The 24,159-nt window shown below is 38.4% G+C and overlaps 1 protein-coding gene across 2 annotated transcripts in view; it reads right to left on the reverse strand.

Annotated features, from left to right (window-relative positions):
- The window catches only part of mkln1 (muskelin 1, intracellular mediator containing kelch motifs), a 31,917-nt gene extending 9,709 nt beyond the window's left edge, over nt 1-22,208 (reverse strand). Inside the window, exons 1-12 of one of the 2 annotated variants that reach the window (XM_062443606.1) lie at nt 22,095-22,208; nt 20,948-21,017; nt 16,419-16,561; nt 13,566-13,654; nt 13,368-13,477; nt 11,531-11,723; nt 11,351-11,428; nt 10,828-10,893; nt 7,533-7,645; nt 6,749-6,961; nt 5,673-5,894; nt 5,421-5,550 (exon numbers count right to left, since the gene is read on the reverse strand). In XM_062443606.1, the coding sequence (XP_062299590.1) occupies nt 5,421-5,550; nt 5,673-5,894; nt 6,749-6,961; nt 7,533-7,645; nt 10,828-10,893; nt 11,351-11,428; nt 11,531-11,723; nt 13,368-13,477; nt 13,566-13,654; nt 16,419-16,561; nt 20,948-21,017; nt 22,095-22,174 (1,507 nt within the window). In that variant the 5' untranslated portion in view covers nt 22,175-22,208. Of the gene's footprint in view, nt 1-5,420; nt 5,551-5,672; nt 5,895-6,748; nt 6,962-7,532; nt 7,646-10,827; nt 10,894-11,311; nt 11,429-11,530; nt 11,724-13,367; nt 13,478-13,565; nt 13,655-16,418; nt 16,562-20,947; nt 21,018-22,094 lie in introns of both variants that reach the window. The other variant, XM_062443605.1, reaches the window with a different exon arrangement.
- Between the last annotated feature and the right edge of the window lie 1,951 nt (nt 22,209-24,159).

The raw sequence follows: 24,159 nt of genomic DNA on the forward strand, positions 1-24,159 counted from the left end.
TGTGGACTAGGCGGTGGCGCGCCGTCGCCGTCGTTCTGCCAACGCGGGGCAGACGTGAGACAAGCTGTGTGTAGAAAGCAAAGCACCAGCGCCTGCAGGTTAACTGTGAACCCTTTTTTTTTTTTTCGCACGTCGCAGCAGGAGAAACACAAGCGATCATATCGTTAATAACAACCTAGATGAGCATGTTTCAGGGTTGTTGTGCATGCTGGTTCACTAGAATTTCACTTCTGTCTAACTTTACACTCACAGATTTTTTTTTTCATTATCAAAATATGTAGTCTTCAACTGTAAACGACGCTGACTTGAGTAACATCGCTTTAGGCAACTGATCAGATTACAGCTTGGTGTGCAGCCCTGGGTAGTATAGGTGGGATTGTTTATTAAAAATGTGATATGAATACACAGTGGTAACAAAAATGACGCAATAAATGTTTATTATTAATCTAATGAATGTTTTGTGACGATAAAATGTTTGGAGCTTTATATTTGTGTTTAAGGACAATAAAATGTGTTCATAACTTCTAAATCAATAGACAGGCCCTGCCAGCTGGGCTCTGTGCATACATTTGCTTATTAGAGATGTTATCTAATGCAGCTCCACCATGGCTATATATAGTGAACTTTTAGCTCAGTACAGCACCATTTTTAGCCGTCACACTGAAGAAGTTCTTTTTTCTTTTTTTTTTCCTCCACGAGAATGGTGCACAGTGCACAAGGAGGAGGAAGCACAACAGACATAAAATTTGTGATAAGCTGCAGGCAGTCTGGCGCTGACTGACTCAGCATTCGATCTCTGATGATGTGATAAAGTCGACTCGTGATGCAGCACTTAGGTTTGTTACACTGACAAGGACTTTTGGCTTTAGCTTTATTGACAACGCTACAGAGTACAGACACACGGAATACAACATATCAGACTAAGTGAGGGATGAAATGATTAAGTCCTGGATTTATCTCCTTGCTTGTCCCTGGTGTCTTCACGGTCCATCAACTATTTAACAAGATGCGGACAGTATTTCTTCATTGTCTAATATGAAGAAATACAACATAAGCGCTAATCATAGACCACTGAGTCCTTTTAACAAACCTTTTTTATTTAGGATCAAGATATAAGTGAACAAATTCACCATTTAGGTATGAACTAAAACTAAGATTTGTTTAAGTCGATTATTAATGTTAATATTGACACCATGGCCTCTAGTTTCATGTAGGTGTGTGCAAGGCCAGTGGTAACAACACATTTCACAGACAAACTAATGCTGTGTCTTAAATGTCATACTTCTGTACTTACACTTAATATTTTGAGTGCTTTAACACTGAGAATTGCGTGAAAATGCAGTGTGCTATGAGTACCTGGATAGTGCACTCAAAAACGGTCAAAAGGTTGAGTGTGGAACTATGGACACCGTCAATAGGTTTATTGAGTGAATTTAGCAGTCTATAATGATTTGGTACCGTGAACGGTAACGTGAATGCTAATACTAGCTTGCTAACTAGCTAACTGTCAACGGCCATGTTTGATGTGAGACAACATTAACCTGTCGAAACTTGCGCACTGTGCAAGTAAGTAAAGAGTGTACTAACAGAAGTGTAATAGAGATGTACAGAAGTGCCTTCTTTCAAGTGTGTATGCATGTGTTATGTGTGAGAGAAAGTGTGTGTGTGTGTGTGTGGCTTTTGGTTTTGTTTCTGCTTCGTTTTGCTTGCTTTTATTGTGTAAAGCATTTTGTGTTACATTTTATTGTTTGAAAACTGCTATATAAATAAAGTCTGATTGATTGATACTAACAGAAGCGTACTAAAAGACGTGTACTAACAGAAGCGTACTAACAGAAGCGTACTAACAGAAGCATATGATTTGAGACATAGTATAATATTAACCTCCAACTGCTGACAAACTTCACTCCATCATGTTAAAATAAAGAAATGTATCCACTATGTCATCTTAAAGTGGCTTTTTAAACAAAGTCCAAATGCCTTTTTCATAGAGAACATTTTGACATGTCACAGTAGACTAAACGCAGGTGTTGGTAATAAAATCAACAATGGCTGGATTCCATTTTCCTGCTTTGGTTTCAGGGTCCTGGTATTATGTGCGTTGACTCACAGTCACACTGTCATGTCTTACTGGCACACTTGAATAGACTAACGTGATCATTAGTAGTAACACCTGTGTCATTAAGTATGCCTAATATATTTCATGAAGGCAGAAGGAGATGTGTTACAGTATGTTATTTACAAGTAGTGCATGAAAAATGAAAGCTGTGGTATTAACAATGATAGAAATAAAAATCTGAGCACTAGTTGAATTACCCTGTATAATACTCATGTTATAATATTCCTAGGTAAATAAAGGTTAAATTAAAATAAATAAAAAATATGATACGATACAGCATGATACGATACAACATTACATGTCTGTTGCAGGTCAAAAGTGACTGCACTTTATATTCTATTTGGTTAAGATATAGGTTTCGGTTTTTGTTCAACACGTTTAACAAGTCGTGATTTCAAAAGTGAATTGAGAGTCTTTCTGAAATTTTAAGACTGTTCTGAATTACAAACGAAACTCTTAGTTGGCTGAGCTCTCATGAGGTTTATACTCATTGCAAATAGAGAAAGAAAAGCAAAGTCCTTCCAAATAAGACCTGAATAGATCTTTTATTCAGGAGTTTTCTCTGTTTGGGAAAAATTGGAGGGTGGTTTTTCCAGCGAGCTTCACAGAACCAGACGACTGACAGTAACTGTGATTCATCATCAATACCCCCACAACAGTAACACTATTGTTAACATAGGGGTAACTCTGAGATTAGACTTCCCGCTGTGGTTGAACCATGCTGATAACGTTTCATTAATTACACTAATATAGCCTAATATGATTTTGGCTCTTTGATATCAGTGTGTGTGGAGGAGATGCTGCTGCAGTGGTGAGCTCGGCCCAGGCCGCAGCACACAACCACATGTGAGGCTGATTTATGAAACAGGAGACAGAAAGAGAACTGTTTGAGCTTGATGCTTCCTTCCTGCCAAAACACATTATGTTCTTTCTTGCTCTGATTCTCACACACACCCATTTTGAGTATGTCAATTTCTCCCTCCCTCCCTATAGCCTCGCTGCGTCCCGATTCTCTCTGCTTGCTCGGCTGTGGCGGGTTGGGAAAGAGGTGTGTGATCAGCGAAGAGAGGAATCTATTTATATGGTGCTTGAGGTGGAGCTGAGAGTGCAGCCGAGGTATCTGTCTGTCGGGGCAGGAAGCATCCGACTGTCTGACGGAGCTTTTTAAGCACAGAATCTGTCACAGAGACGCAGACCATGCCACAAAGACAGTGAGCACACAGCAGTCTGCCACCACCACTAGTTCTTTATACTGTCTGATGGAAAACCTATTGTTGCACACTATAGGACTCAGGTGATCAAGGTGATCAGGTGTCCAAAATGGGGGCAGCAAAAAACAAAAGACAATGTGTCAAGGAATGATTCAGAGTCAGACTTATTGGAGAAAAGAGAAGAAAAAAAATCAATGATCCAGAGCAGCAGGACTGTATAATGAAATACCTACAGAATGAGCTGCATGTCAATGTGCAAAACACCAACAAAAGATGCTACTTGGAAAACAGGATATTCCAAGTAGTGACAGTATTTTAGAAGTCTTTGTGTTTATATATCCACATTTATCTCAGCAGGGAAATTCCAGCACAAATGTCAAATGTATACCTGATAACTTGAATGTATTTTGACAGTAAAGTGGCTGAAGATTCCTTTACTTGAGGAACTGGTGAGTTAAACGAAGGCTGATATAAAAGGGAGTTTTCTGACACTCTTCCACTTTCGGTAGAAAATGAACCAATCATGATGACAGTAAATATGTTGGGGTTTTCTAAAATGTCAATATGTTCAATTCATGTCAAATTATTCGAGTGTTTAAAAAAAAAATATATATATTTATTATAAAATTTAGCAGGTGACCAGCAGCTACTGTGGCTGGTAGCAGTTTAATCATCACACTGACATCATTATCATATTAAACATTCACTGCACTAACATATTTTTTTTTTTAAACTAGTCATAATGCTAATGAGTTGATTTTTTAATTAGTATTAGTTATTTATTATTATTATATTATTTATTATAATTATAACAAGCTGCGAGTAATAAAATCTGAAACCAGCTCGTTTTTGCTAAAAAATAAATTCAAAAAATCAATGGACTTATCAATTAATCACCTAATCGTTGCAGCTCTACCTTCAAGTGTTTCAGCTGTGATTGGTTGAAGATAGCAGAGCGTTCTCAATGAACATGAGCTGAGTATGAAGATTTATGTTGGATTCATGTTCAGTTTTTTTTTTTTTAATCTATCAAGTTCTTGCTAAATATGTTGTTTTCTACTGTGTTGATGTTGATTTGTTGTCTATTCAATTGTTCAATTATAGAACCTTTAATTATATATAAACTGCTTAAAATGAAGGAGTATCTGGAGTTCTGGCAAATTGATTAAAAAAAAGGATAAATAAAATGCACACGTGCACACACACAAAATGACTTGATTTACAAAAACATTTGGAAGATCTTGAATGCCTGGAATCAATTTAACATTCATTTCACAAGAATGACTTCAGCAGTGAAGAGAGGAAGTGGTCTCAACGATCACTGTGGAAAGTTACAATTTAACAAACTTATCTTCCCAACAGCTTGCTGACGTCAAAACTGTATGAAGCTGTTTTCCTTGTCACTAAATTCTAGGAAGGGCATGAAAGGAAGTACCGTAACAATGTTACTAATGTGCTATTGTATAATGAAATGAAGTGTTATTGTGTGTCACAACCACAGTGGACTTCCACACACCACATCAATAGACTATCAATTTGGAAATGTTTGGAGTTTATGGTGTCAAATATTTACAATAACCTCTTCGAAATGAGTGCTAGAATTTCCTTAATGTTTTTATCCAACAAAGAGAAGAGTGCACGAGCAATGCATGACAGATCATACATTTTAATCCAGGTATAATTTATTGGGATGTCAAGAGTGACGTTTGAGCCTCATTAAACATATATTTTATACATATATGTATATACATTTCACTATATTTGTTTATCATGTTTTCTTTTAAAGTATAACTATTATGGGATATATTATCTTCTTTACATTTATATGTACACCTGTAAATATAGAACTGGATTGACACATCAGGTGACTGTCAGGTGACGTGGGCCTTGATCTATTTAAGATGCCGTCTATATGTTCTTGTTTTAGTCTGAAGAAGAGCAAAAGGCTCCAAACTTCACTCTTGATATCCCAATAAATGATACCTGCATTGGAAGCTACAGTGTGTGGACTTTTTCCTGCCTTTACAGATTTAGTTTTTTTGTATTCCAGATGTGCACGTCTACCATATAACTTTTAAGATAAATCTTACCCATGCCCGAGTCCTTCTTGGTGCCGTCTGATATGATCTCTACATGATCTCCGTCCACATCGTAGCTAAAGAAATCATTGAGGTACGTCTTTGACCTCTGACCCCCAAACACGTAGAGACAGCGGTTTCTCTGTTTAGAGAAGAGAGAGCAATGGAAGATTCATTTAATTCATTTTATGATGAACATTCAAGCTCTAGTAATCAGGCAGGATTATTGTCACAGCAACAGAAACAATCTCAAAATGGCCTCACGGTGTGGAAGAGCATGCAGTGCCCGATGCGGGACTGGACGTCCTCTGGCCCGGCGTTACACGAGTCTTCCCGCAGGAGGCTCCATGTTCCCGCCTGGCAGTGGTAAGCGTAGAGGCCGCTGAACTGGGGCTCCGACGTCCGGCTGTCTTCCACGCTGCCGTTGCACGTCAGGATGCGACCGCCAAACGTGTAGATCATGTGCTTCTCCGAGTCCATGCACATCTGCAGGAAGAGCGGAGGGTAAAAAAAAGAAGAGGGAAAGTTCAGACGGAGGTTGAGGGGAGGAAGTGAAGGGCGACAGGATGAGTTCCTGCTTTCCGCTATTTGTGTTGAAGAATTAAATGACTGCTGGCACACTTTTGGATTTTTGGGTCAGTCCTGCCCGTATCTGACCAGATTTATTTGAAACCCTGTGCTCATATCATAAAACAATGACATTATCTCTAATTATTTTGACTTGATACATTTTTACAGATATATTTTACTACATTTCTGTTGATAGTCTTTTCAAATCAAACCTATTCTTTAGACATTTCAATTCCATTTCTACCATTTTTCCACTAATTGTTCATGTGGGAATGTTGGGTCACTTTAAATTAAATTAAAGAGTACAGTCTAGACCTGCTCTATGTGTAAAGTGCCTTGAGTATCTTTTGTTGTGATTTGGCGCTATATAAATAAAGATTGATTAATTGATTTTCAAAAGTTAGTTCAAATTCACAGCAAAATAAATGAAAGTATCATCTGCAAACAAACACATTTCAATATATATAAACCTCACATATATACAGTATTTATATACATGATAAACAATAATCAGCCTAAAACTGAGCCTTAGGCTTCGTATTTAACTTTTAATAATCAGCAATTTAATTGATTTAACTTAATAACATAATAAAACCTGTTCTCCAGGCAGAGCCCTGGCTAATATTTGACTTTTTTAATAATCTTCCTGTCATTTCACAAGGTGTATATTTACTTTTAAAATTCTAACCTATATTGTATACTAACAATAACAACATTAAACTGTAAATCTCAAGACAAGAAATTCAAATAATATTTTCATCTTCAGCTACCTGATGGTCAAAGACCAGCTTTGGCCCTCCGTCAGCTGACGTGTCCTCGCTGAGTAGCGTCCAGGTGTTGGCGTCGATGTCGTAGCGGTAGAAGTCGCTCTTCAGAGACTTGCTGTTCCTGACACTGGAGTCAAGGTAACGGCCCAGCGTGTAGATCTGACGCTGCTGGGAGTCGATGCACATCTTGTGGCAGGAGCGAGCGCTGGGACCGCTCTGAATTTTGACACACAGAGAGAAAAAGAGACTGTCACACATAGTTGTTTAACATTTTATATTCATTTAGTGTTTTAAACCAGTCCTGATGACTGGGCAGTTCAGATGTAATGCAAACAAATGATTTCACACAAATGTCTGCTATAGCTGATAACAGTCTATATGTTCCAAAGAGGGACGAAAGAAAGAACCGTCTAAACATTTTGTTCCTGAACTTATTAAAGAGTTTGAGGCACTGATGAAAACTATAAATCATACTGACAACGAAGCTCTATCACACCCCTGAACGTTAATTAAAAACAAAACTTCTTCCTGAATTCTGTCTACATTAGATGAGAGCAGGGCTGTGCCAGAAGGTAAATCCGAAAATCAGCTAAACTTTTAAACTGCAATCTGCTTTTCTAAACAAAACTAAACAAAAGAGAGTTCAATGCTCAAATGCTGAAACAGGATGAAGGTTGACAGGGGAAAAAGGATGTTAATAAAAAAAACATTCTGGGGCGTTCCCCTATATGACGTAAATATAAAAATATATTCTTTTCTCAGTGAGCAGTGTTTAACATCCTCTCACCTCTTTCTCAGTGTCCCTGGAGATGCAGGCCCACTGGTTCTCTTGAACACTGTAAGCCCAGAAGTCAGCCAGGTCCTGTGTGCCGTCCCAGCCCCCGAACAGGTACACGGTCTCTGCAGGAGCACAAACACTGCTCAGTATGTGGCAAACTGACCAATCATTTTTTTTAACCCTGATCTGAGCCTTTTAATTCTGTTCCCGTGCCAAAACAAAGCTCTAAATTATTGTTCCATTTATTTTACCTACGTAAAACTGTTGCACATGAATATTTGATCTATTGTAAACTTAGATTTAAATTACTAAAACAATTCAGATGAAAGCTGAACAGCTCTGCGTCACAGTTTTCCTTCAATGTCTCCAACAGTGTTTGTTGAAAAGTATCCAGCAATGGTTTGTATAAAGACACAGAGAGGAGTGTGGAGCTGTTGTTAAAGGGTTGCTGAATACGATTTCTCCTCTCTGCCCCACATGAAGAATATACAGCATTTTTTTTTTTTTTTTAAGTTACCAAAAGTGGCTTGGCTGTGAGTAAACTGCTGCTTTTAATGACTGTTTTATGCACTAAATGTTTCAGGAGGAAACAATAACTGATCAGAAATTGATCACATACCACATAATCAGAAATGCCTGAACATGTGGACTGCAACACTCACTTTTTGCTGCTAAAATTCTAAGTCTTTATCTTAGAGTGAACCTTTTCCAATCACTAGCAACATTCCCAACAACAAATTTGGGAAATACTTTGTAACAAGGTTACGTGTAAATATTGCGATGTTTTACCAACATGTGTGTTGCGTCTCTAATTAAGTGGCTTAGTGATCTCACTGCTGTGAAAACAGTGTCTGGGTCAAAAGCAGGCCACCACTGCTCAGGCTGAGTAGAGTTATGGGAAGTTGCGATTGGATCAGAGTCTTGTGTGGGAGGAACTAAGTTCTGCCATTACTGTTACAATTCCAAAACAGAGAGCCGACTGGGAAATGAGTTGGGAAAGCCGAAAAGTATTCAGTGAGTCACTGCTAATGATTAAAATAGGTTTGTTTTGGCTGAAGGATCACAGAGATGGTAATTATTGTATTTTTTAAATCACTAAGACTACATTGTTTGTATGAAGCGCTTCAAGGCAAAGTGCTATTTTTCCTCATTTTAAGGACACAGTGAGCGCATGTGAAGCTGCTGGGTTTGGGAGGTGGAGGTGAACCTTAAAGTATAAAAGCGGCCTTGCGTTGAGACGTACTCAGGTTCTCGGAAGCACTAAATGGGATCAGGTGCTGTATCGCGACGTGACGCACATTTAGGTTTATTTCAGGTTTTCCTGATATTGTGAAGATGGCTCGATTCTAACTGCAGTGTATCACAATGGTAACCTATATGCTACATTGATAACCTGCTCTTGATCCTCATGAAACATGACGTCAGCTAACCTACGGCAACCTGACAGGTACATACAAGGCCTGAGTTTACCATAAAGTGACAAGAAAAAAAGATCAGTAGATATAGATAAAGATGTTCGAGGCTTCCCGTGCATCCAGTCTGCTTTTCAGAGCTTCTAACAAACAAACAATAAATATACAATGAATTACAGTGTATAGTTGCATTACGTTTCTTTCATTTTCTTCATGATTTCTGACTGTGTAGATACCTTTTATCTATGCATTACTGCAACCAAGAATAACATTTTTTTTCTTTTCCTCTCCTTTGGCAGTAGAAACAGTTTTACTACTTTTAACGGTTAAAAAAAAAAAATTATAACACGTACTTTAATAGATCATCATGAGAAAAAGCAAAGTGACTGAGCATGTTGGAAATACCAGATGGTGTTAAACAGCCATATGTACTAACACCTACACTTATTTATACCCACAGCTTCACTTTCAATATTTGTTTGAGCTTCTTATTCTTTTAAACTGTGTGATTGTATTGTATGTCTTTCACTTTTTCCTGCTGCAATAACTGTTTACAGACTTTTTATTCTATTTGTTTTGATGCTTTAAAATTGTATTCTACTTTATTTTATTACTCTCATTTTATATTGTTATCTTATTGATTTTATTTGTCTGTTTCTCTTTTTTTACCTTAAACTTTTATTAAACTTAACCTCTTGTATTTCATTTTACTTTTGTTCTGTCTTTTTAATCCATTTTAGCCTAAATGTTTTACTCTAACTTTTAATAAACTTTTTTCTCTCTTTTTTATTTTCTCTATTTTATTTTAGATTTTTATTAAAGATCCTAAATCTTTTTTATTACATTTTTATCACTCTTATTTTTTCTGGCGTGCATTGGTCTCAGATTGTTCTTTGTTTTTGTTCCTTTTTTTAAAAATGTCCATGTTCTGTCTTATTATCCACTTGTCAAATCAACTGTGAAGCACTTTGAACTACATTAACCTGTATGAAAGCTGCTATACAAATAAAATTTGATTGATTGATTGATTGAAGCGTGCTTGCAGTTGGGTTAGACTAACCAGTCGATGACCAGCTTCATGATACCAGTTATCATATCCTGGATTACCAATGTCAGTCTCAGTGAAGCTCGAATACAAGAGCAGAAGCAACTGCGTCGGGTCGGGACAAAGATCATTTGGGGATCTTGTCAAACAGGAAGGACCCAAAAAAAAAAAAAAAAATAGAACTCCTTTATCAACGTCTATCTACTTCTGCTACCAAAACACAGAAGTCAGTGTGTGCTCGCTGAGACGCAGACCAGAGGGATGCAATGCCTTTCCTCAGCTCTGACACAAGCTGCAGACACTGCATCACTTTTTCACTCACACACGCACACACACACACACACACACACACACACACACACACACACACACACACACACACACACACACACACACACACACACACACACACACACACACACACACACACACACACACACACACACACACACACACACACACACACACACACACACACACACACACACACACACACACACACAATGCAGGCTTTTGTCTTTTCGAGTTGGCCGGCAGGGAAAGTACACCAACACTGCCGATGACACCCGATTCAGACGGGAAAAAAACAATAGTTGTGTGTCTCTGTCAAAACAAAAGTCGTGATTTATACGCTCTTACAAAAGAAAAAAGCCCTTAGGACAGTTTTGTTTGGGAGAAGCGGGGGCTGGAGGTGGGCGAACTGGGAGGAGAGGTGGAGGGGGTGTGGGGGTGGGGTTAATTTGATTAAACGGTAATAGAGCATCGAGTTCTGAGCCTGTGTAGGAGGATGTGAGTCATAGCGTCGGTTAAAAGTGCCAAGTCGTAACGTTGGCTGCGTGGGTCTCACCAGTCTGGACGTCAATGACCATTTGATGCCCTCCCCTCATCCCTGGCCTGTTGTCGTCGCCGTCACCTGCGAAAAAGAGAGAGAGCAAGAGGAAGAGAGCGAGAGAGAGAGAGAGAGAGAGAGAGAGAGAGCGAGAGCGAGAGAGCGAGAGAGAGAGAGAGAGAGAGAGAGAGAGAGAGAGAGAGAGAGAGAGAGGGGTGGAGAGGGAGGGAGGAAGGGCGTGTGAACATTGGATGTGGATGATGACGCAGAGGAAAAGCAGAGAGTGAGAGAGGATGGTGTGGAATGGAATGGGTGGGTGATGGGAGGAGCGAGAGGGTGGGTGAGTAGGGAGAAAGGGGGTAACACACACACACACACACACACACACACAAACACACAGTGTTTTGTTTTTTTTAGCAAAGCTGTCATATTATACTGAAATGTTTCTTTATATTGACAGATGGGGGGGGGATTTCCCTCCGCTTTGAAAAGATGGTCTCACTGTTCATGTCGTCTCGGTTGATTTCTTGGGCGCTTGTACCTTTGTTGCATTTGGGGATGATCTGACTCCACCTGGGCTTGTACTCCTGCTGGCTGATATACTGGTTAAACAAACCGTCTGAGTGAAGGAGAGAAGAGGTTCAAATATGGCAAATTCACCGTTAGCACAATTTAAAAAAAACTTGAGTCCAACCGTAACCTGTAATGATTTATTCGATACCTCTCACAGCTTTGTCTATGAGCTCCTCGCAGGCGTCGAAGTCCCCTTGCAGCACCAGCCGGTCGTGCAGGTGGGTGAGCATGGGGTGCTCCAGAGCTATCCGGGTCTTTTTCTGCAGCGACTCGAAGGCCTCTGTGTAGTTATGCTGCCGGAAGTGCTTGAGGCAAAGGCGGATGGCTTCCTGTTCTCTGTACTGCAGAGAGAGAGAGAGAGAGAGAGAGAGAGAGAGAGAGAGAGAGAGAGAGAGAGAGAGAGAGAGAGAGAGAGAGAGAGAGAGAGAGAGAGAGAGAGAGAGAGAGAGAGACAGGGAGAGAGAGGGCACAGATCCAATCAGGAATCCATTTCAAAGCACAACCTTCGACCTACTGTGCTCAATCTCAGAGCTCAACGCTGTAGCTCAATGCTTTTAAAGTACCAGCAACAGAGTACCAGGGGTATCAAATGCTGGCACTAAATACTTGATCAGATATGACCATAACAAACCATATTTTTCTATACAGGGAAAATTATTTGTGTAAAGCTCCTGTTCAGCTGTGTTAAAGGATAAATCTGGTTTATTACAGCTTGAGTCTACACGTTTCTTTTCCTGTATTTTTTTTTAATTCCTTTTTTAAATTAGTATGACATAAAAGAAGAATGACATAGAACATTAAAAAAAAAAGATATACACAACAGACAATAACATATGTTATTGATATGATAAGAACCTGGGAGTGTTTGAATGAGAGGCAGTGGTTGGTGTGTGGAGTAAGGAGTGCTGCATGAGTGTTAACGTTATAGTGATAATGAATATATGATGAAACAGATATATCACTGCTATATTATTATTAATAAAAATAAAAAAATAATAATAATATCATTCCACTATCATCATTATATACAATATTTGTGATGATAAATACTTGATATAACTGCAATATTATACTACTACTACTAACAATAATAACAATATTAATAATATGATAATAACATAATATTATTATCATATCATTAATATTGTTGCATTGTTACTTGCGATAATAAATATGTGTAACTACAATATAATTATAATATAAAATGATGATGATATAATACTACCATCATTTTCATCAGTATATACACAATACAATATAATAATAGCCATTATAATAATTAATATTACATTTATTCAGCAGTGAGGAGTGAGGCCACAGTGTCTTCTTTTTTTATGATTTTGCCTTATTCTCATATCTCAACAATTCAACATCTTATTGCTACCAGAATACCAAAACTATAAAAAAAAAAATTTGTAACAAATAAATAATAAGATTTATTCTTCAAAACAACACTGATGCATGTTAGAAGTTTGCATTTTGGTGTTAAATGGAAATGTTTTTTATAGGAATAACTTTTTTTTTTGTTTTGGTTTTGATGAAGAGATGTTTTGTTTTGTTGATGTGTTGTTTCCATCAATGTTAATAAAGTTATCACCAATCGACAGACCACAGACAAATGTGAAGTTTTATGTGGAATAAGTGGATGGACTTTTGCTTTCATCTTGTCTAAATGTACCCAAGGCTAAACAAGTGTGACATAAACTGGAGTCAAACCGAAACTTTACATGATGCACATGTTCAAGCACCAAGTTCAGCTTGATTAACTAGATTTTTTTTTTTTTTTTAAAGAAGAAAAAAAGTTCTGGGAACAAATGATGAAAAGTTGATGGAAGTCTGTGGCTTCCATGTGGCTTTAGTCTACCACTGCTTTGGTTCTTATTAAGCTGTGTGAACGCTGATCTGACCAATGAAAACACAGTGTGGGTGTGAATCTGTGCTCCACTCTCCCACCACTGACCCACATCTCAAACCTGCAGCCTCACCTTGCTGTACCAGTTAAGGCAGGGCTGCACCACATCTGGATCTTCGATACCGTGCAGCTCGATGTACCAGATGCTGAAGTTAAAACTAGGACCCCAAGACATCAGAGGCACTGAGAAGAACAAGGAGGACAGCTTTAGAACACAGCAGGACCAGCAGGGACCACGCGGACCCCCCCCAAAACCACAACCAAATCTCACCTATTTTGACGAATCGGCAGGGAAACATCTGCTCGTCGATCTTGTGCTTTAAGGTGAATGTTTCTTTGTTGTAGTCGTTCTTAAGGCCGCTGATGGAGAAAGAATAAAAAGAGAGCGTGAGTGTGGATGATGCAGCCATTTCGCTGATTATATTTGCTGAGTCAGGATGCCGAGCACGTCCGTATGCTGATACATTTCAGATAAGTCCTCCAACTGTGGCGATGGGCCAAACTTTTGAGGGCAGCTGGCACCTACGATCCGTCGCTTTCTTTAACCCAACAGGCTGTCTGCTAATATAAAAACCGGATGATTAACCAGATGGTGTGATTTACCCATTACTGAAATTTCCTGCAGTTGCAATTCAAAAATAAATATATAAATAAAAAAAGGGGTTGATTCCTTTTATATTTCCACAGAGGACTGTCAAACTCAAAGAAAGGCTTTCATATGTTTCTAATCACTAATCAGCATCATATTATCCAATTTACTTCCAATGTCACGAGACATCAGCTTCCTTGCTTTGCCCCCTCACCTCTCCCACAGACATGCAATTCTAATAAAGCTGCACTGCAACTCACTATTATAATTAAAGATCTCCTCCAAATGTGTATTAAAGTATATACAAATACTAATTGGAACAATGATGTGTGTCTGATATGATTTTGTTAAACATGTTAAAATCCTTAAAAATGACATCTCCTCTTTCTCCTGTCTCCTCCTTCACTGGAAAGTTCATTCTCAGTGTATGTGAACTGCAGGCTTCGAGTTTCCACATCACACTTGTGTTAAATTGGAATAGTAGATCAGGATTGGCTCCAAAATAGTTGTGATGTCACAAATCATGCTTGTAAACCCGCCCCCTTTAAAATCTGTTTTCCAATGAGTTCAGAGAAACTTTCTACTCTCAGCAGATGGATGTGAAACAATCATTGTACATACATCATTCTGCACAGTGAAGCTCAAACATATTTTTGGGTGGAGGAGGACTTTTCATTTTATTTCATTGCTGATTAATCTAAACTAGAGGTGTCCAAACTATTCCATAAAGGGTTATGTGGCTGCAGCTTTTCATTCCAACCAAGCAGGACCACATCAGGCTTGACTCATTTAATGAGCTGATCTCAGTCTTCAGACAGTTGATTGGTGGAATTGTGTGCTTTTGATTGGTTGGAACAAAAACCTGCAGACATATGACCCTTTATGGAAACGTTTGGACATGGCTGATGAATCTTTTGGTCAATACAAAGTCAGAAAACAATGACACTATTTCTTTAAGCTAAAGTTAAAGCGATGGTTCGGCGTAATTACGACCTAGCGTCATATGCACCATGCGGTCTATCTAACCACCCTCTCCGCTTTTTTTATTTCATTTTGTCGCAAACTGGTGGAGTTAGAGCCATCAGCCGAATGGCTTAGTACAGGCGCTAACGGACCCACCAGTGTATCTCGTAAATTACTCCACTAATAATGCCTGGGTTGTTATCAAACTTCTACAGTAGTACAAATAGAGTTTTTACTCATAAATCGATGCATTGGAAAGTTTGTAAGTACCCTAGGAGTTTATTAAAATAAACACTTACCTGATGGCTTTTACGCTGCTGCTACTGCTAAAGCTGTAAACATTGTTAAAATGGCGCTCGATCACTGAAATCCTGTGTGGTTTCGCGAGATCCCCGCACAGCACATCTAGAGATCTGTGCGGGGATCTCGCGCGACCACACGGGATTTCGACGATGTTTACAGCTTTAGCAGTAGCAGCAGAGTAAAAGCCATCAGGTAAGTGTTTATTTTAATCTCTTGGTTATTAATAGACCGCATGGTGCATATGATGCTAGGTCGAAATTATGCCGAACCATCGCTTTAAATCAGTGCAAAAGCACCAATTAACAGCTTCTCCTTGGGTGCAAAATATAAATGGCAGCAGTTTACAGTCACCAGGTATCGACAGAGCAGGTGGATGAATGCAAAGACAGAGTGTGTAAAAAAACAACCATAATTTTAACTCCAGCTCTGGAGTCTTTAAACCACACCAGTCTTGTTTTAAGAGTGTACTGAATAAAGCCTGACTGATTTATAAGTCAACATATTATCTGTAGACATTGGCCTATCACAGATACAGATGGTGTCTGTTTTTTCACTGTCCAGTATTTTAACAATATTGTTTTTAAAGATATATAGGCAACATTTTATGTTTATTTAATCCTTTTTCCTAATTCAAGTTTAATATACACATGTTATATTTACTCTTTCAGAGCACTGATTGTTATAAAAAGTGTTTGGTAACCACATTTGGGAAAAAAAGTGTGTTTATGTATATTCTGTATATATAAGATTGTGGGCCAATATATCGATATCAGTTTTTTAAAAATAATATGATGTTTTATATTTGTATATTTTTTTATTTCATTTAACAACATTCATGCAGACGCTGTTTAATGTGGATTGTAACATCTGTTTGACATCCACTCCACTTCATCAGGTCAGTGTCTCTGAGCCAATACTGATGCAGTGGATTGAAAATGTATTCTAATAATGTACTGTGTTCACAAGCAGCACTGTGAGTCCAGAGCCAAAAAAAAAAATTAGTCCTACATCTCAATAATCCAACTTCCTTGCAGATATTTGTCATCTATGAGACTTTCTATCCCCTGAAATTGTTTCCTAAGGCAGACTGTACATAATCCCCAACAAACTCATAAAAGAAAACCACATTTCTCCTTCTAAGACAAGAAAAATGTTGCAAGCGGCGCTGCAATTTCTTCATGAAAGCTGCAACTTCAGTTTTTCCTGTTTCGAAACAAAACACAAAAAACTAAAAAAAAATGTTTGGTTGCAGAAGCAGCTCCGTCTCACCTGGACAAAAGCTCTGTCATGTTTTCTTCGCTCATCCCGCCGAACACTTTGAACTTCTTCAGGTTGCACACGTGCGTCTTCTCGTATTTCCCGAAGGTGATGCTCTGAACGATCGCCGGCCTTTCCAATTTCAAGATTAAAAACTGAAGGGAAAAAAAGAGAGAGAGAGAAAGAGGAGACATGAGACACACTGAGAGAGAAGATGAGTTACGATGCTATTAGTGTGTGTGTGTGTGTGTGTGTGTGTGTGTGTGTGTGTGTGTGTGTGTGTGTGTGTGTGTGTGTGTGTGTGTGTGTGTGTGTGTGTGTGTGTGTCTGTGTGTGTAGGAAATTGCTCGTGCTTATAGCGGAGCGGCCAACCTGAAAAGATTTGCTCGTTATCTAAAGGACTGCAGCAGGTCACTCTACTGCATCAGGTGAGAGGCGTTACATAGGATGTATGAGGTGCAGCCACCACATCGCCCTGCTTTAACAAGCAGAGACATCTACTGACTAATCACCTGCTGCCATTAGTCCACAAAGACAAGATAACCACAGGACACAACACTGATTAAACATGTCAGTGGAAAACTGGTGTTTGACAAACCACACACACATATACAGAGAGACAGACGCACATAGACATCCACAGACAGACAGACAGATACAAACACAAACACAAACAAAAAAACACACACATACACACAGACTGATAAACGAAAAAACACACACGCACACACATACACAGACAGACGATCAGATACACACACACACACACACAAACGAAAAGACACACACATACACACAGACAGATAAACGAAAAAACACACACACACACACACACCCAGACAGACACACATATGTATACACACGCACACAGACACACACATACCTAGACAGACAGACAGACACACACATTTTCACCTCCACTCATAGAAGATAACAGTGATGTTTTCCACATAGAAACTTTCACCCTTTACGTTCACTAACAAATAAAAGTGGACTCTGTTTATCATGATGAGTCAACATGTGATAACCAGGCCTGATCCTCCTCATCGACTTCCTGACATGACTCACATGTTCGAGGGCATCATTTACAGATGTTGGGGGTAATTTGGCGCCGCTTTGATGGCCGAAACAAGATATCAGAACTGTTTTATTTACCTGTCAAACACGACAGACTACAGCTAAAATCATATCACTGTGCTGGATCAATATTGGGAATTTTGGGAATTTACCTGTCAAACATTGGATTGATAAAGTTATAACTGTATTACATTTGTTTGTTTTTTCCATGAGATCAATTTCCACTGCTTCCATCTTCAATACTCCACCTCACTGTTCTCCTGCATCCTTTGTCAAGCTTATTATAACTTTGGCCCAGGTTATCAGGGATTTATATATTAGTTACAGTACGTTGTTTGTTTTAAAAGTCTAATGAATGAAGGAATCATTTGCTTAGATTTTACAGACATGCTTTTTCTTTTTTTCTTTTTTTTTGGGGGGGGGGGGGGGGGGGGTATTCACTTTTAGGTGGAAAGTAAGATGAGAAGATCAATACCTCTGTTATATAGAATGCTTATATGGAATTAAAGGTAAGTAACTCTGCCCCCACCCATAATGGCAGCCTTGCATTATTATGCAATTATATAATTATTATTAAATCAGTGGTTTAAAATGATCTTCAAAATTACAATAATATCGTTTATCGTGATTATTTCTGAGACAATATATCGTACAATAAAAGCAGTTATCATGACAGGTCTACTCTAAAGCTCACTAATTAACCACTTATATCTTGTTTGTTAATCTATAGAAAATCAATGAAGTTAATTGCTTGCTAAATGCTAACTTCCTGGAGTCTCCGCTGTGTATGAGTATATTAACCCTTACATACTGTTCAGGGTGAAATTTGACCCAATTTTACATTTGACAGGCGTAAAAACACCATGTACACATTTCTTTTAGCCGGACTTTTCCTAATGTGACCTACAGTATACAAACATGGAAATAAAATGCATCTTTTTGTTTATTTTTGAGCAGCTGATACACATTTTTATATATGCAAATGTCCAAATTTGATCTATGTTTATTATAAAAGTTGAAGGTTTTCCTGAACCATAAAATGATTGTGAATGTCTTTTTTGCATAAGACGAATCAAACAGAAGCATTAATCAAACATTTATTAATGAATTAAGGGGGATTTATGAATGTGAGTTGGTGTAGAGGTTAATTATGAGTCAGTATATGAACAGAATGTAAAGGGTTAAACAGTGAAAGAAATTTGAAACTTATGAATTTAGTTTTTCATATGTAAGAGACAGAATGAGTTTTCTTTAAAACTTACACTTGTTACTAGAACACGAACGATATACGAGTCAGCCGATATTATCTTGATCTTGACATATATATGATATCACATATATATCAGTATTTATATTTGGTTCTTTTTCTTTATCAAGTTAAAATATATGCATGTTTTTTGGTCTTTGTTTTTTATTAATTATTATTTATACCTAATTATAATTATTAAATTCTCAGCTGTGTTTACAGTTTCAGTGCATTGATGTCATTTTATACATTAAAGTTTATTGTTAAACAATAAAATATCACAGTCTCCATTACATATATTTGTCACAAGTGTTTGATAACCACATTTTAGGGATCATTGCAAAAAAATGTGTTTATGTAAATATTGTGTACATATAACTTTATCGGCCAATATATCGTTATTGGGGTTTTTTTTCCCCTTCCTAATATTGGTATTGGTATCTGCCTTAAAATCCAGTATCGGTCGGGCCCTACTTGTGACATTAGTCTTGTTTACCAGTTAAGCCTTCGACTAAGGATAATCTTAATTATGGATTAATCGGATTACTATTTCCTTTCAAACACTTGTTTAGTCTCACAGCTTAAAGATATTTCATTGAATATGTTTAAAATAAAGGGATATGTCACATCATCACAGTTGAGAAGCTGTGTTAATTCTGTTTTAATTTGACAATTAACTGCTGAATCATCTCAGCTCTATTACCAATATTACTTTTCAACCACCACCACACTAGACTACACAACAAATAATCGAATAATCACACTGCAATTACATGTGTGACTGTCACTGAATTAAATGACTGAAGCCTCGAAACATCATTACAAAGTTATTATGCTGCCATTTAAAAACTTAACTAGATTTGTGTGCTGTACTATTGCGGACCTGCTGCTTCCCTGTACACATAAACACTGAGACTATTTGTGACTGACATACACAAGGTGACAACAGAGTGGTTAACCATTGTTTTGAAAGGCTTCATTTCCTCTCGCTGTCTGACACAAACTTTCACATTTAACCTCAAACTCAGGCTGCCAACATGTTCCTGCAGTGGTCCGTGGGTTCAGAAGGCAACACACACACACACACACACACATACACACACACAACACAATGAGTAACCAGTGTGTCATTGTGTGAGGGAGGTAGACAATTCAACTGACCTGGCTGTGTGCTCGCAGCAGACAACAGAGACTCTCTGCGGTGGTTAGATATGCAGATTTTCACTCATTTCTTTAATTGCTCTTCAACCACCAATTAATGATCAGTAATTGATTACTTTTTAACAGCTTAAAACTTCCTTTTCACCAAACTGGAAGCTGTAATTAAACGTGCTTTTTTTGTACCAATGCATATTATTTCAATCGTTAATTTAATCTAATTAAATAATAATAAATAATTGTGTGGAAATTCAACACACACACACACACACACACACACACACAGAGACACACACACACACACAATGTTGCGCCAACTTAACTCACGTTCACATATTTAAACAGTTAAAATCTTCATAGTGTTTAAGCTAATGTTGTTTTATCTACTGCATTAAAAGCAGTGATTATGGCTGGATGCCCACCATATGACAAAAATTTTAATTAGCAGTCCCTCGATGTTCTTACATGCACTTCTGTAACCATGTTACGGTCTGCTTTTTTTGCAGTAACCTGATTTGTTTACATGCCATACCAAAAGGACACAGCTGGTTATAGAGGGGCAGGTAGGTTTACATGTGTGCATGTGCAGGGGCAGACAGTTCCGACAAGGAGAGTTGTGACAGCAGAAAATCAGGTCACAGATACAGTCTGACAGCCAAAACTCTGGAGCTGTCAATGATATCAACTCAAACATGATTTTTCACTGCACGAAATCGACAACCGTCTTTGTAGGTTAAAGATATGGAAGAGCAAATCAGGGCTTGTGGAGAAACTCAGAAACCTAACTAGTAACTACATGAAAATGGTTGTAATAATCAACAGCAATAGACGCCTGTGGTGTAAAAGAACCTTCCTCTGAACTCTGAGCTTGATACAGGATACACACCTCCCGAGGCTTTCTCTCCTGTAATCTATCATCTCTCTCCCTGGCAGCATATTTTTGCCTGCACAAATGAGTAAACAAGCAGCAATCTTGGCAAACTGCTGTTGCACGTCAGGCTCCATCTGGAACAGTGAAGTCACAGGAAAAGACAGGTTGTGTGAGGAGCAGTGGACCTACCTGTGGAGGGTAGTTGCTCTCAGAGGACCACCTGGAAGACTGATCGTTAGGTTTGTCCACTAAGATATTCCTAAACACACACACATGGAGAGAGAGGGAGAGAGAGAGAGAGAGAGTTGACTTATCACAGCAGCAACACTTAAGACACAGCAGATGATATTTAACAATAACTTCTGACATAGGAATCACAATATACAGAGGTGTGTTTGAGAGAGTGTGTGTGTGTGTGTCACCTCGCCGTAAACAACACTACTGTTTATGCAATGCAGCAGCAGCTAAATTGTGCTAGCAGGTGCTATGAGTCCATTAAATGATATTAGCACTATCTAACTGTTGTTAGCTGGCTGACGTTAACGTTAGATATATTAGGAGCTAAAGCAGCAACAGGCAAATGTGCTATAACTGTAATAACTTCACTCGCTATTCATTTATTTTCGTAAGAGTGTTTATTTATATATGGGAACATAAAGTTAGACAGTCTGTTACACCAGTTTCAGGTAGTTAGTAGGTAAACAAGCCGATTAGCATGTGTTGCTAAAGCAGGGCTCTTTGGGTTAGATAACAGCAGCTAGTTACCTGCTCGTAGCTAACGTGGACGCTCGTTTTTCATATACTAGGGTACCAGATTGCACATTCCTGACTCAACTTTAAAAATACTATGAGTGTTTTGGCAACTCATTGGTCTGAGTTGTATTATGACTAGTTGTATTATGTACTGCTGTATAGACTGCTGATTCAAAACAAGCTCTACCGAAAAGAGGACAACATAAGTTTATGTTTAAAAACGTAGCTATGACAGTGACAGCGAAAAATAAACAAATACATACATATATACATTATATGTGTCATTAAAAATGAACTGCAGGTTTCAACTAAATGTGTAACGCCATCGAATCTTTAATGTAATCCTCAATATGCTGCTGTTTATCCGAAAAGCTGTCAATAAATCAACAGCATCATTACGACCGAGCGGCTGGGATGACCAAACCAAACGCCCCCACCACCGCTGACTGAGCTAACGCTAGCTGGCTGGGATCGCAGACGGGCTAGGCCAGAGAGAAGCACTGGTGCACTGAAGCGGTAAAGACCACCTGTAACTACGGAATCTCATGCAAACGTCTGGACAACTAACATATACGCTACTCACTCTGGTAAATATGTGGAGGAGTAAGAGCTCCATTTAAAAACGCCGAAAGTGAGGACTCTGCTCTCAGGAACGACAGCCATCTTGTTGCAGAAAATAACAAGCAGCGGGAGGCTAGCGAGAGGCGAGCGGACGGCCCTTAAAGAGACAGTACACCCAGTTTCGTTTTGTTTTGTTCGTGTAAGTATGCAGTGAAATATAATACAGTACAATTACCGAGTCAGAGTTTGCATGTCCATCGTAATAAAACATCAAATTCACCTAGAAAATAACATTATAAAACCTTATACTGTAGCTATTGCTTACAGCTTTGAAAAATAACATTGAAATTGCATTTCAAAAACAAGAGGTCTGTCTTTCCAGAAACTATGTCCAGATATTAAAGGATTTTTAAGTTTGTCTTAAACCAACAATCATGAGCCCAATGAACATTGAAGCATGTTTTTCTTGCTGTAATCATCCATCCTGTCCATACTGACCATTAGAGGATCCCTTCATAATGCACTTATAATGCATCCCCTCCTCTCTACCTGCATACTGTACAATCCACAGTCCTTGACGAAAATAGATTAAAAGTGTATCTGAAGCTAATATGAAGTTTCAGCTTTCTGACTGTGTCAAATCAAATGTTCTATGTTTCAACGTTACAGTGTTTTTAGTGCCAAAGTCCCTCTTTTTGTTACTATACTTCCACCACAGCTCAACAGAGAAACACAAAGAGGGAGTTTGATGCTAAACAGACTGTAAATGTGTCAGATATCACTTGATATGAATAACTCAGACTGATGAAGCTGAATAGAAACTTCACATCTACTTTTTAAATGTCTGTGTGGACACACTGTGGATATGGTCCTCCATCACTTCCATTGAAAGCACATTTGATACTTTAATAGCCAACAGGGGGAATGATTACAGTCAGGAAAAAACCTTTTTCAGTATTCCTGACTGTTGTTTTAAGACACACTTGAAACATTGTGAACCTATCCTTTAAGGACTACAGACCTTGCTGTAACATGGCCAGAATAACCTGGGGCAAAAATGAACTGCTGGGCCCCTAGCCGCCCTCCTCTGTTCACTGTGCACATTGTTCCTGGAATAATACATAGCCCCGTGTTTGCTTATTGAAAAATTATGCAAATAAAAATGCAAATATGCACATTAGAAAGATGTAGTAGGGATGGATATGGTTCATCATTAACCGCAGAGAATATTTTTGACGGGTTACGCATGTCGGTCCATTGGTTAATTTGCCTACTAAGATTGTGTACTGAGCTTGTTACTTCACATTATTCACATGAGATCAATCGGTTCCAATTTTTGGCACAGGGGGTATGGTGTGCTTTATCGCTTGAAATTTTGGGGAGAGATTTTGGGTGAGATTCAGATATCTGAATTTCACCTCAGGCATTCATCAATTGTCCTATTCAGATAGAAAAGCAGAAGATTGACAAGTTATACTTCATTATATACAGTATTAAAACGGTTAATAAAGCTTGCTTGCAGGGTTGTTGTCATATCCTCTAAAGTGTTGTAACACCATATCTATCCTTTTCATCGTCTCCTATCAAGGTATGTCTTGTTTCAAGTCCTATCAAGTCACGACATTGATTATAGAATCGGATCATACGTATTGTAGATGCTGTTGTAATGTAGTTATTTAACATCGAAGACGTTTTCTCAAAGTCTTTTGTCAAGGCAACCCCTTTGTGTGTGATCTCAGTGTCTCGCTGCCTGTCGAGTCATCGGCGGTTTAAAGAGCGGATGAATCATCAGATGAGTAATGGTTGTCGATTCATTCCAGTTAACTGGACCTCTTTTACTGTAGCTTGTTGTCGTACTAAACACAACTTTTCTTCCACATCCTCCCTCAACTCCCCTTCACTCTAACCTCTGCTTGTAGGGATGCTCAACCAGTATAAGAAGGTGTTAAGTGATATAAATCTAAATTAAAATGATATTCCGTCACAACGTATCGGTATCAGATGTTCAAATGTTCAATATAAAGTGTATGTTTTTTGGATTGGTTAGCGATAAATGTGTCACCAGGTTGTTTCCACTGTCTGGTTTC

Source organism: Scomber scombrus, chromosome 22 (assembly GCF_963691925.1).
Source record: "Scomber scombrus chromosome 22, fScoSco1.1, whole genome shotgun sequence".
In the NCBI taxonomy this organism is placed as follows: Eukaryota; Metazoa; Chordata; class Actinopteri; order Scombriformes; family Scombridae; genus Scomber; species Scomber scombrus.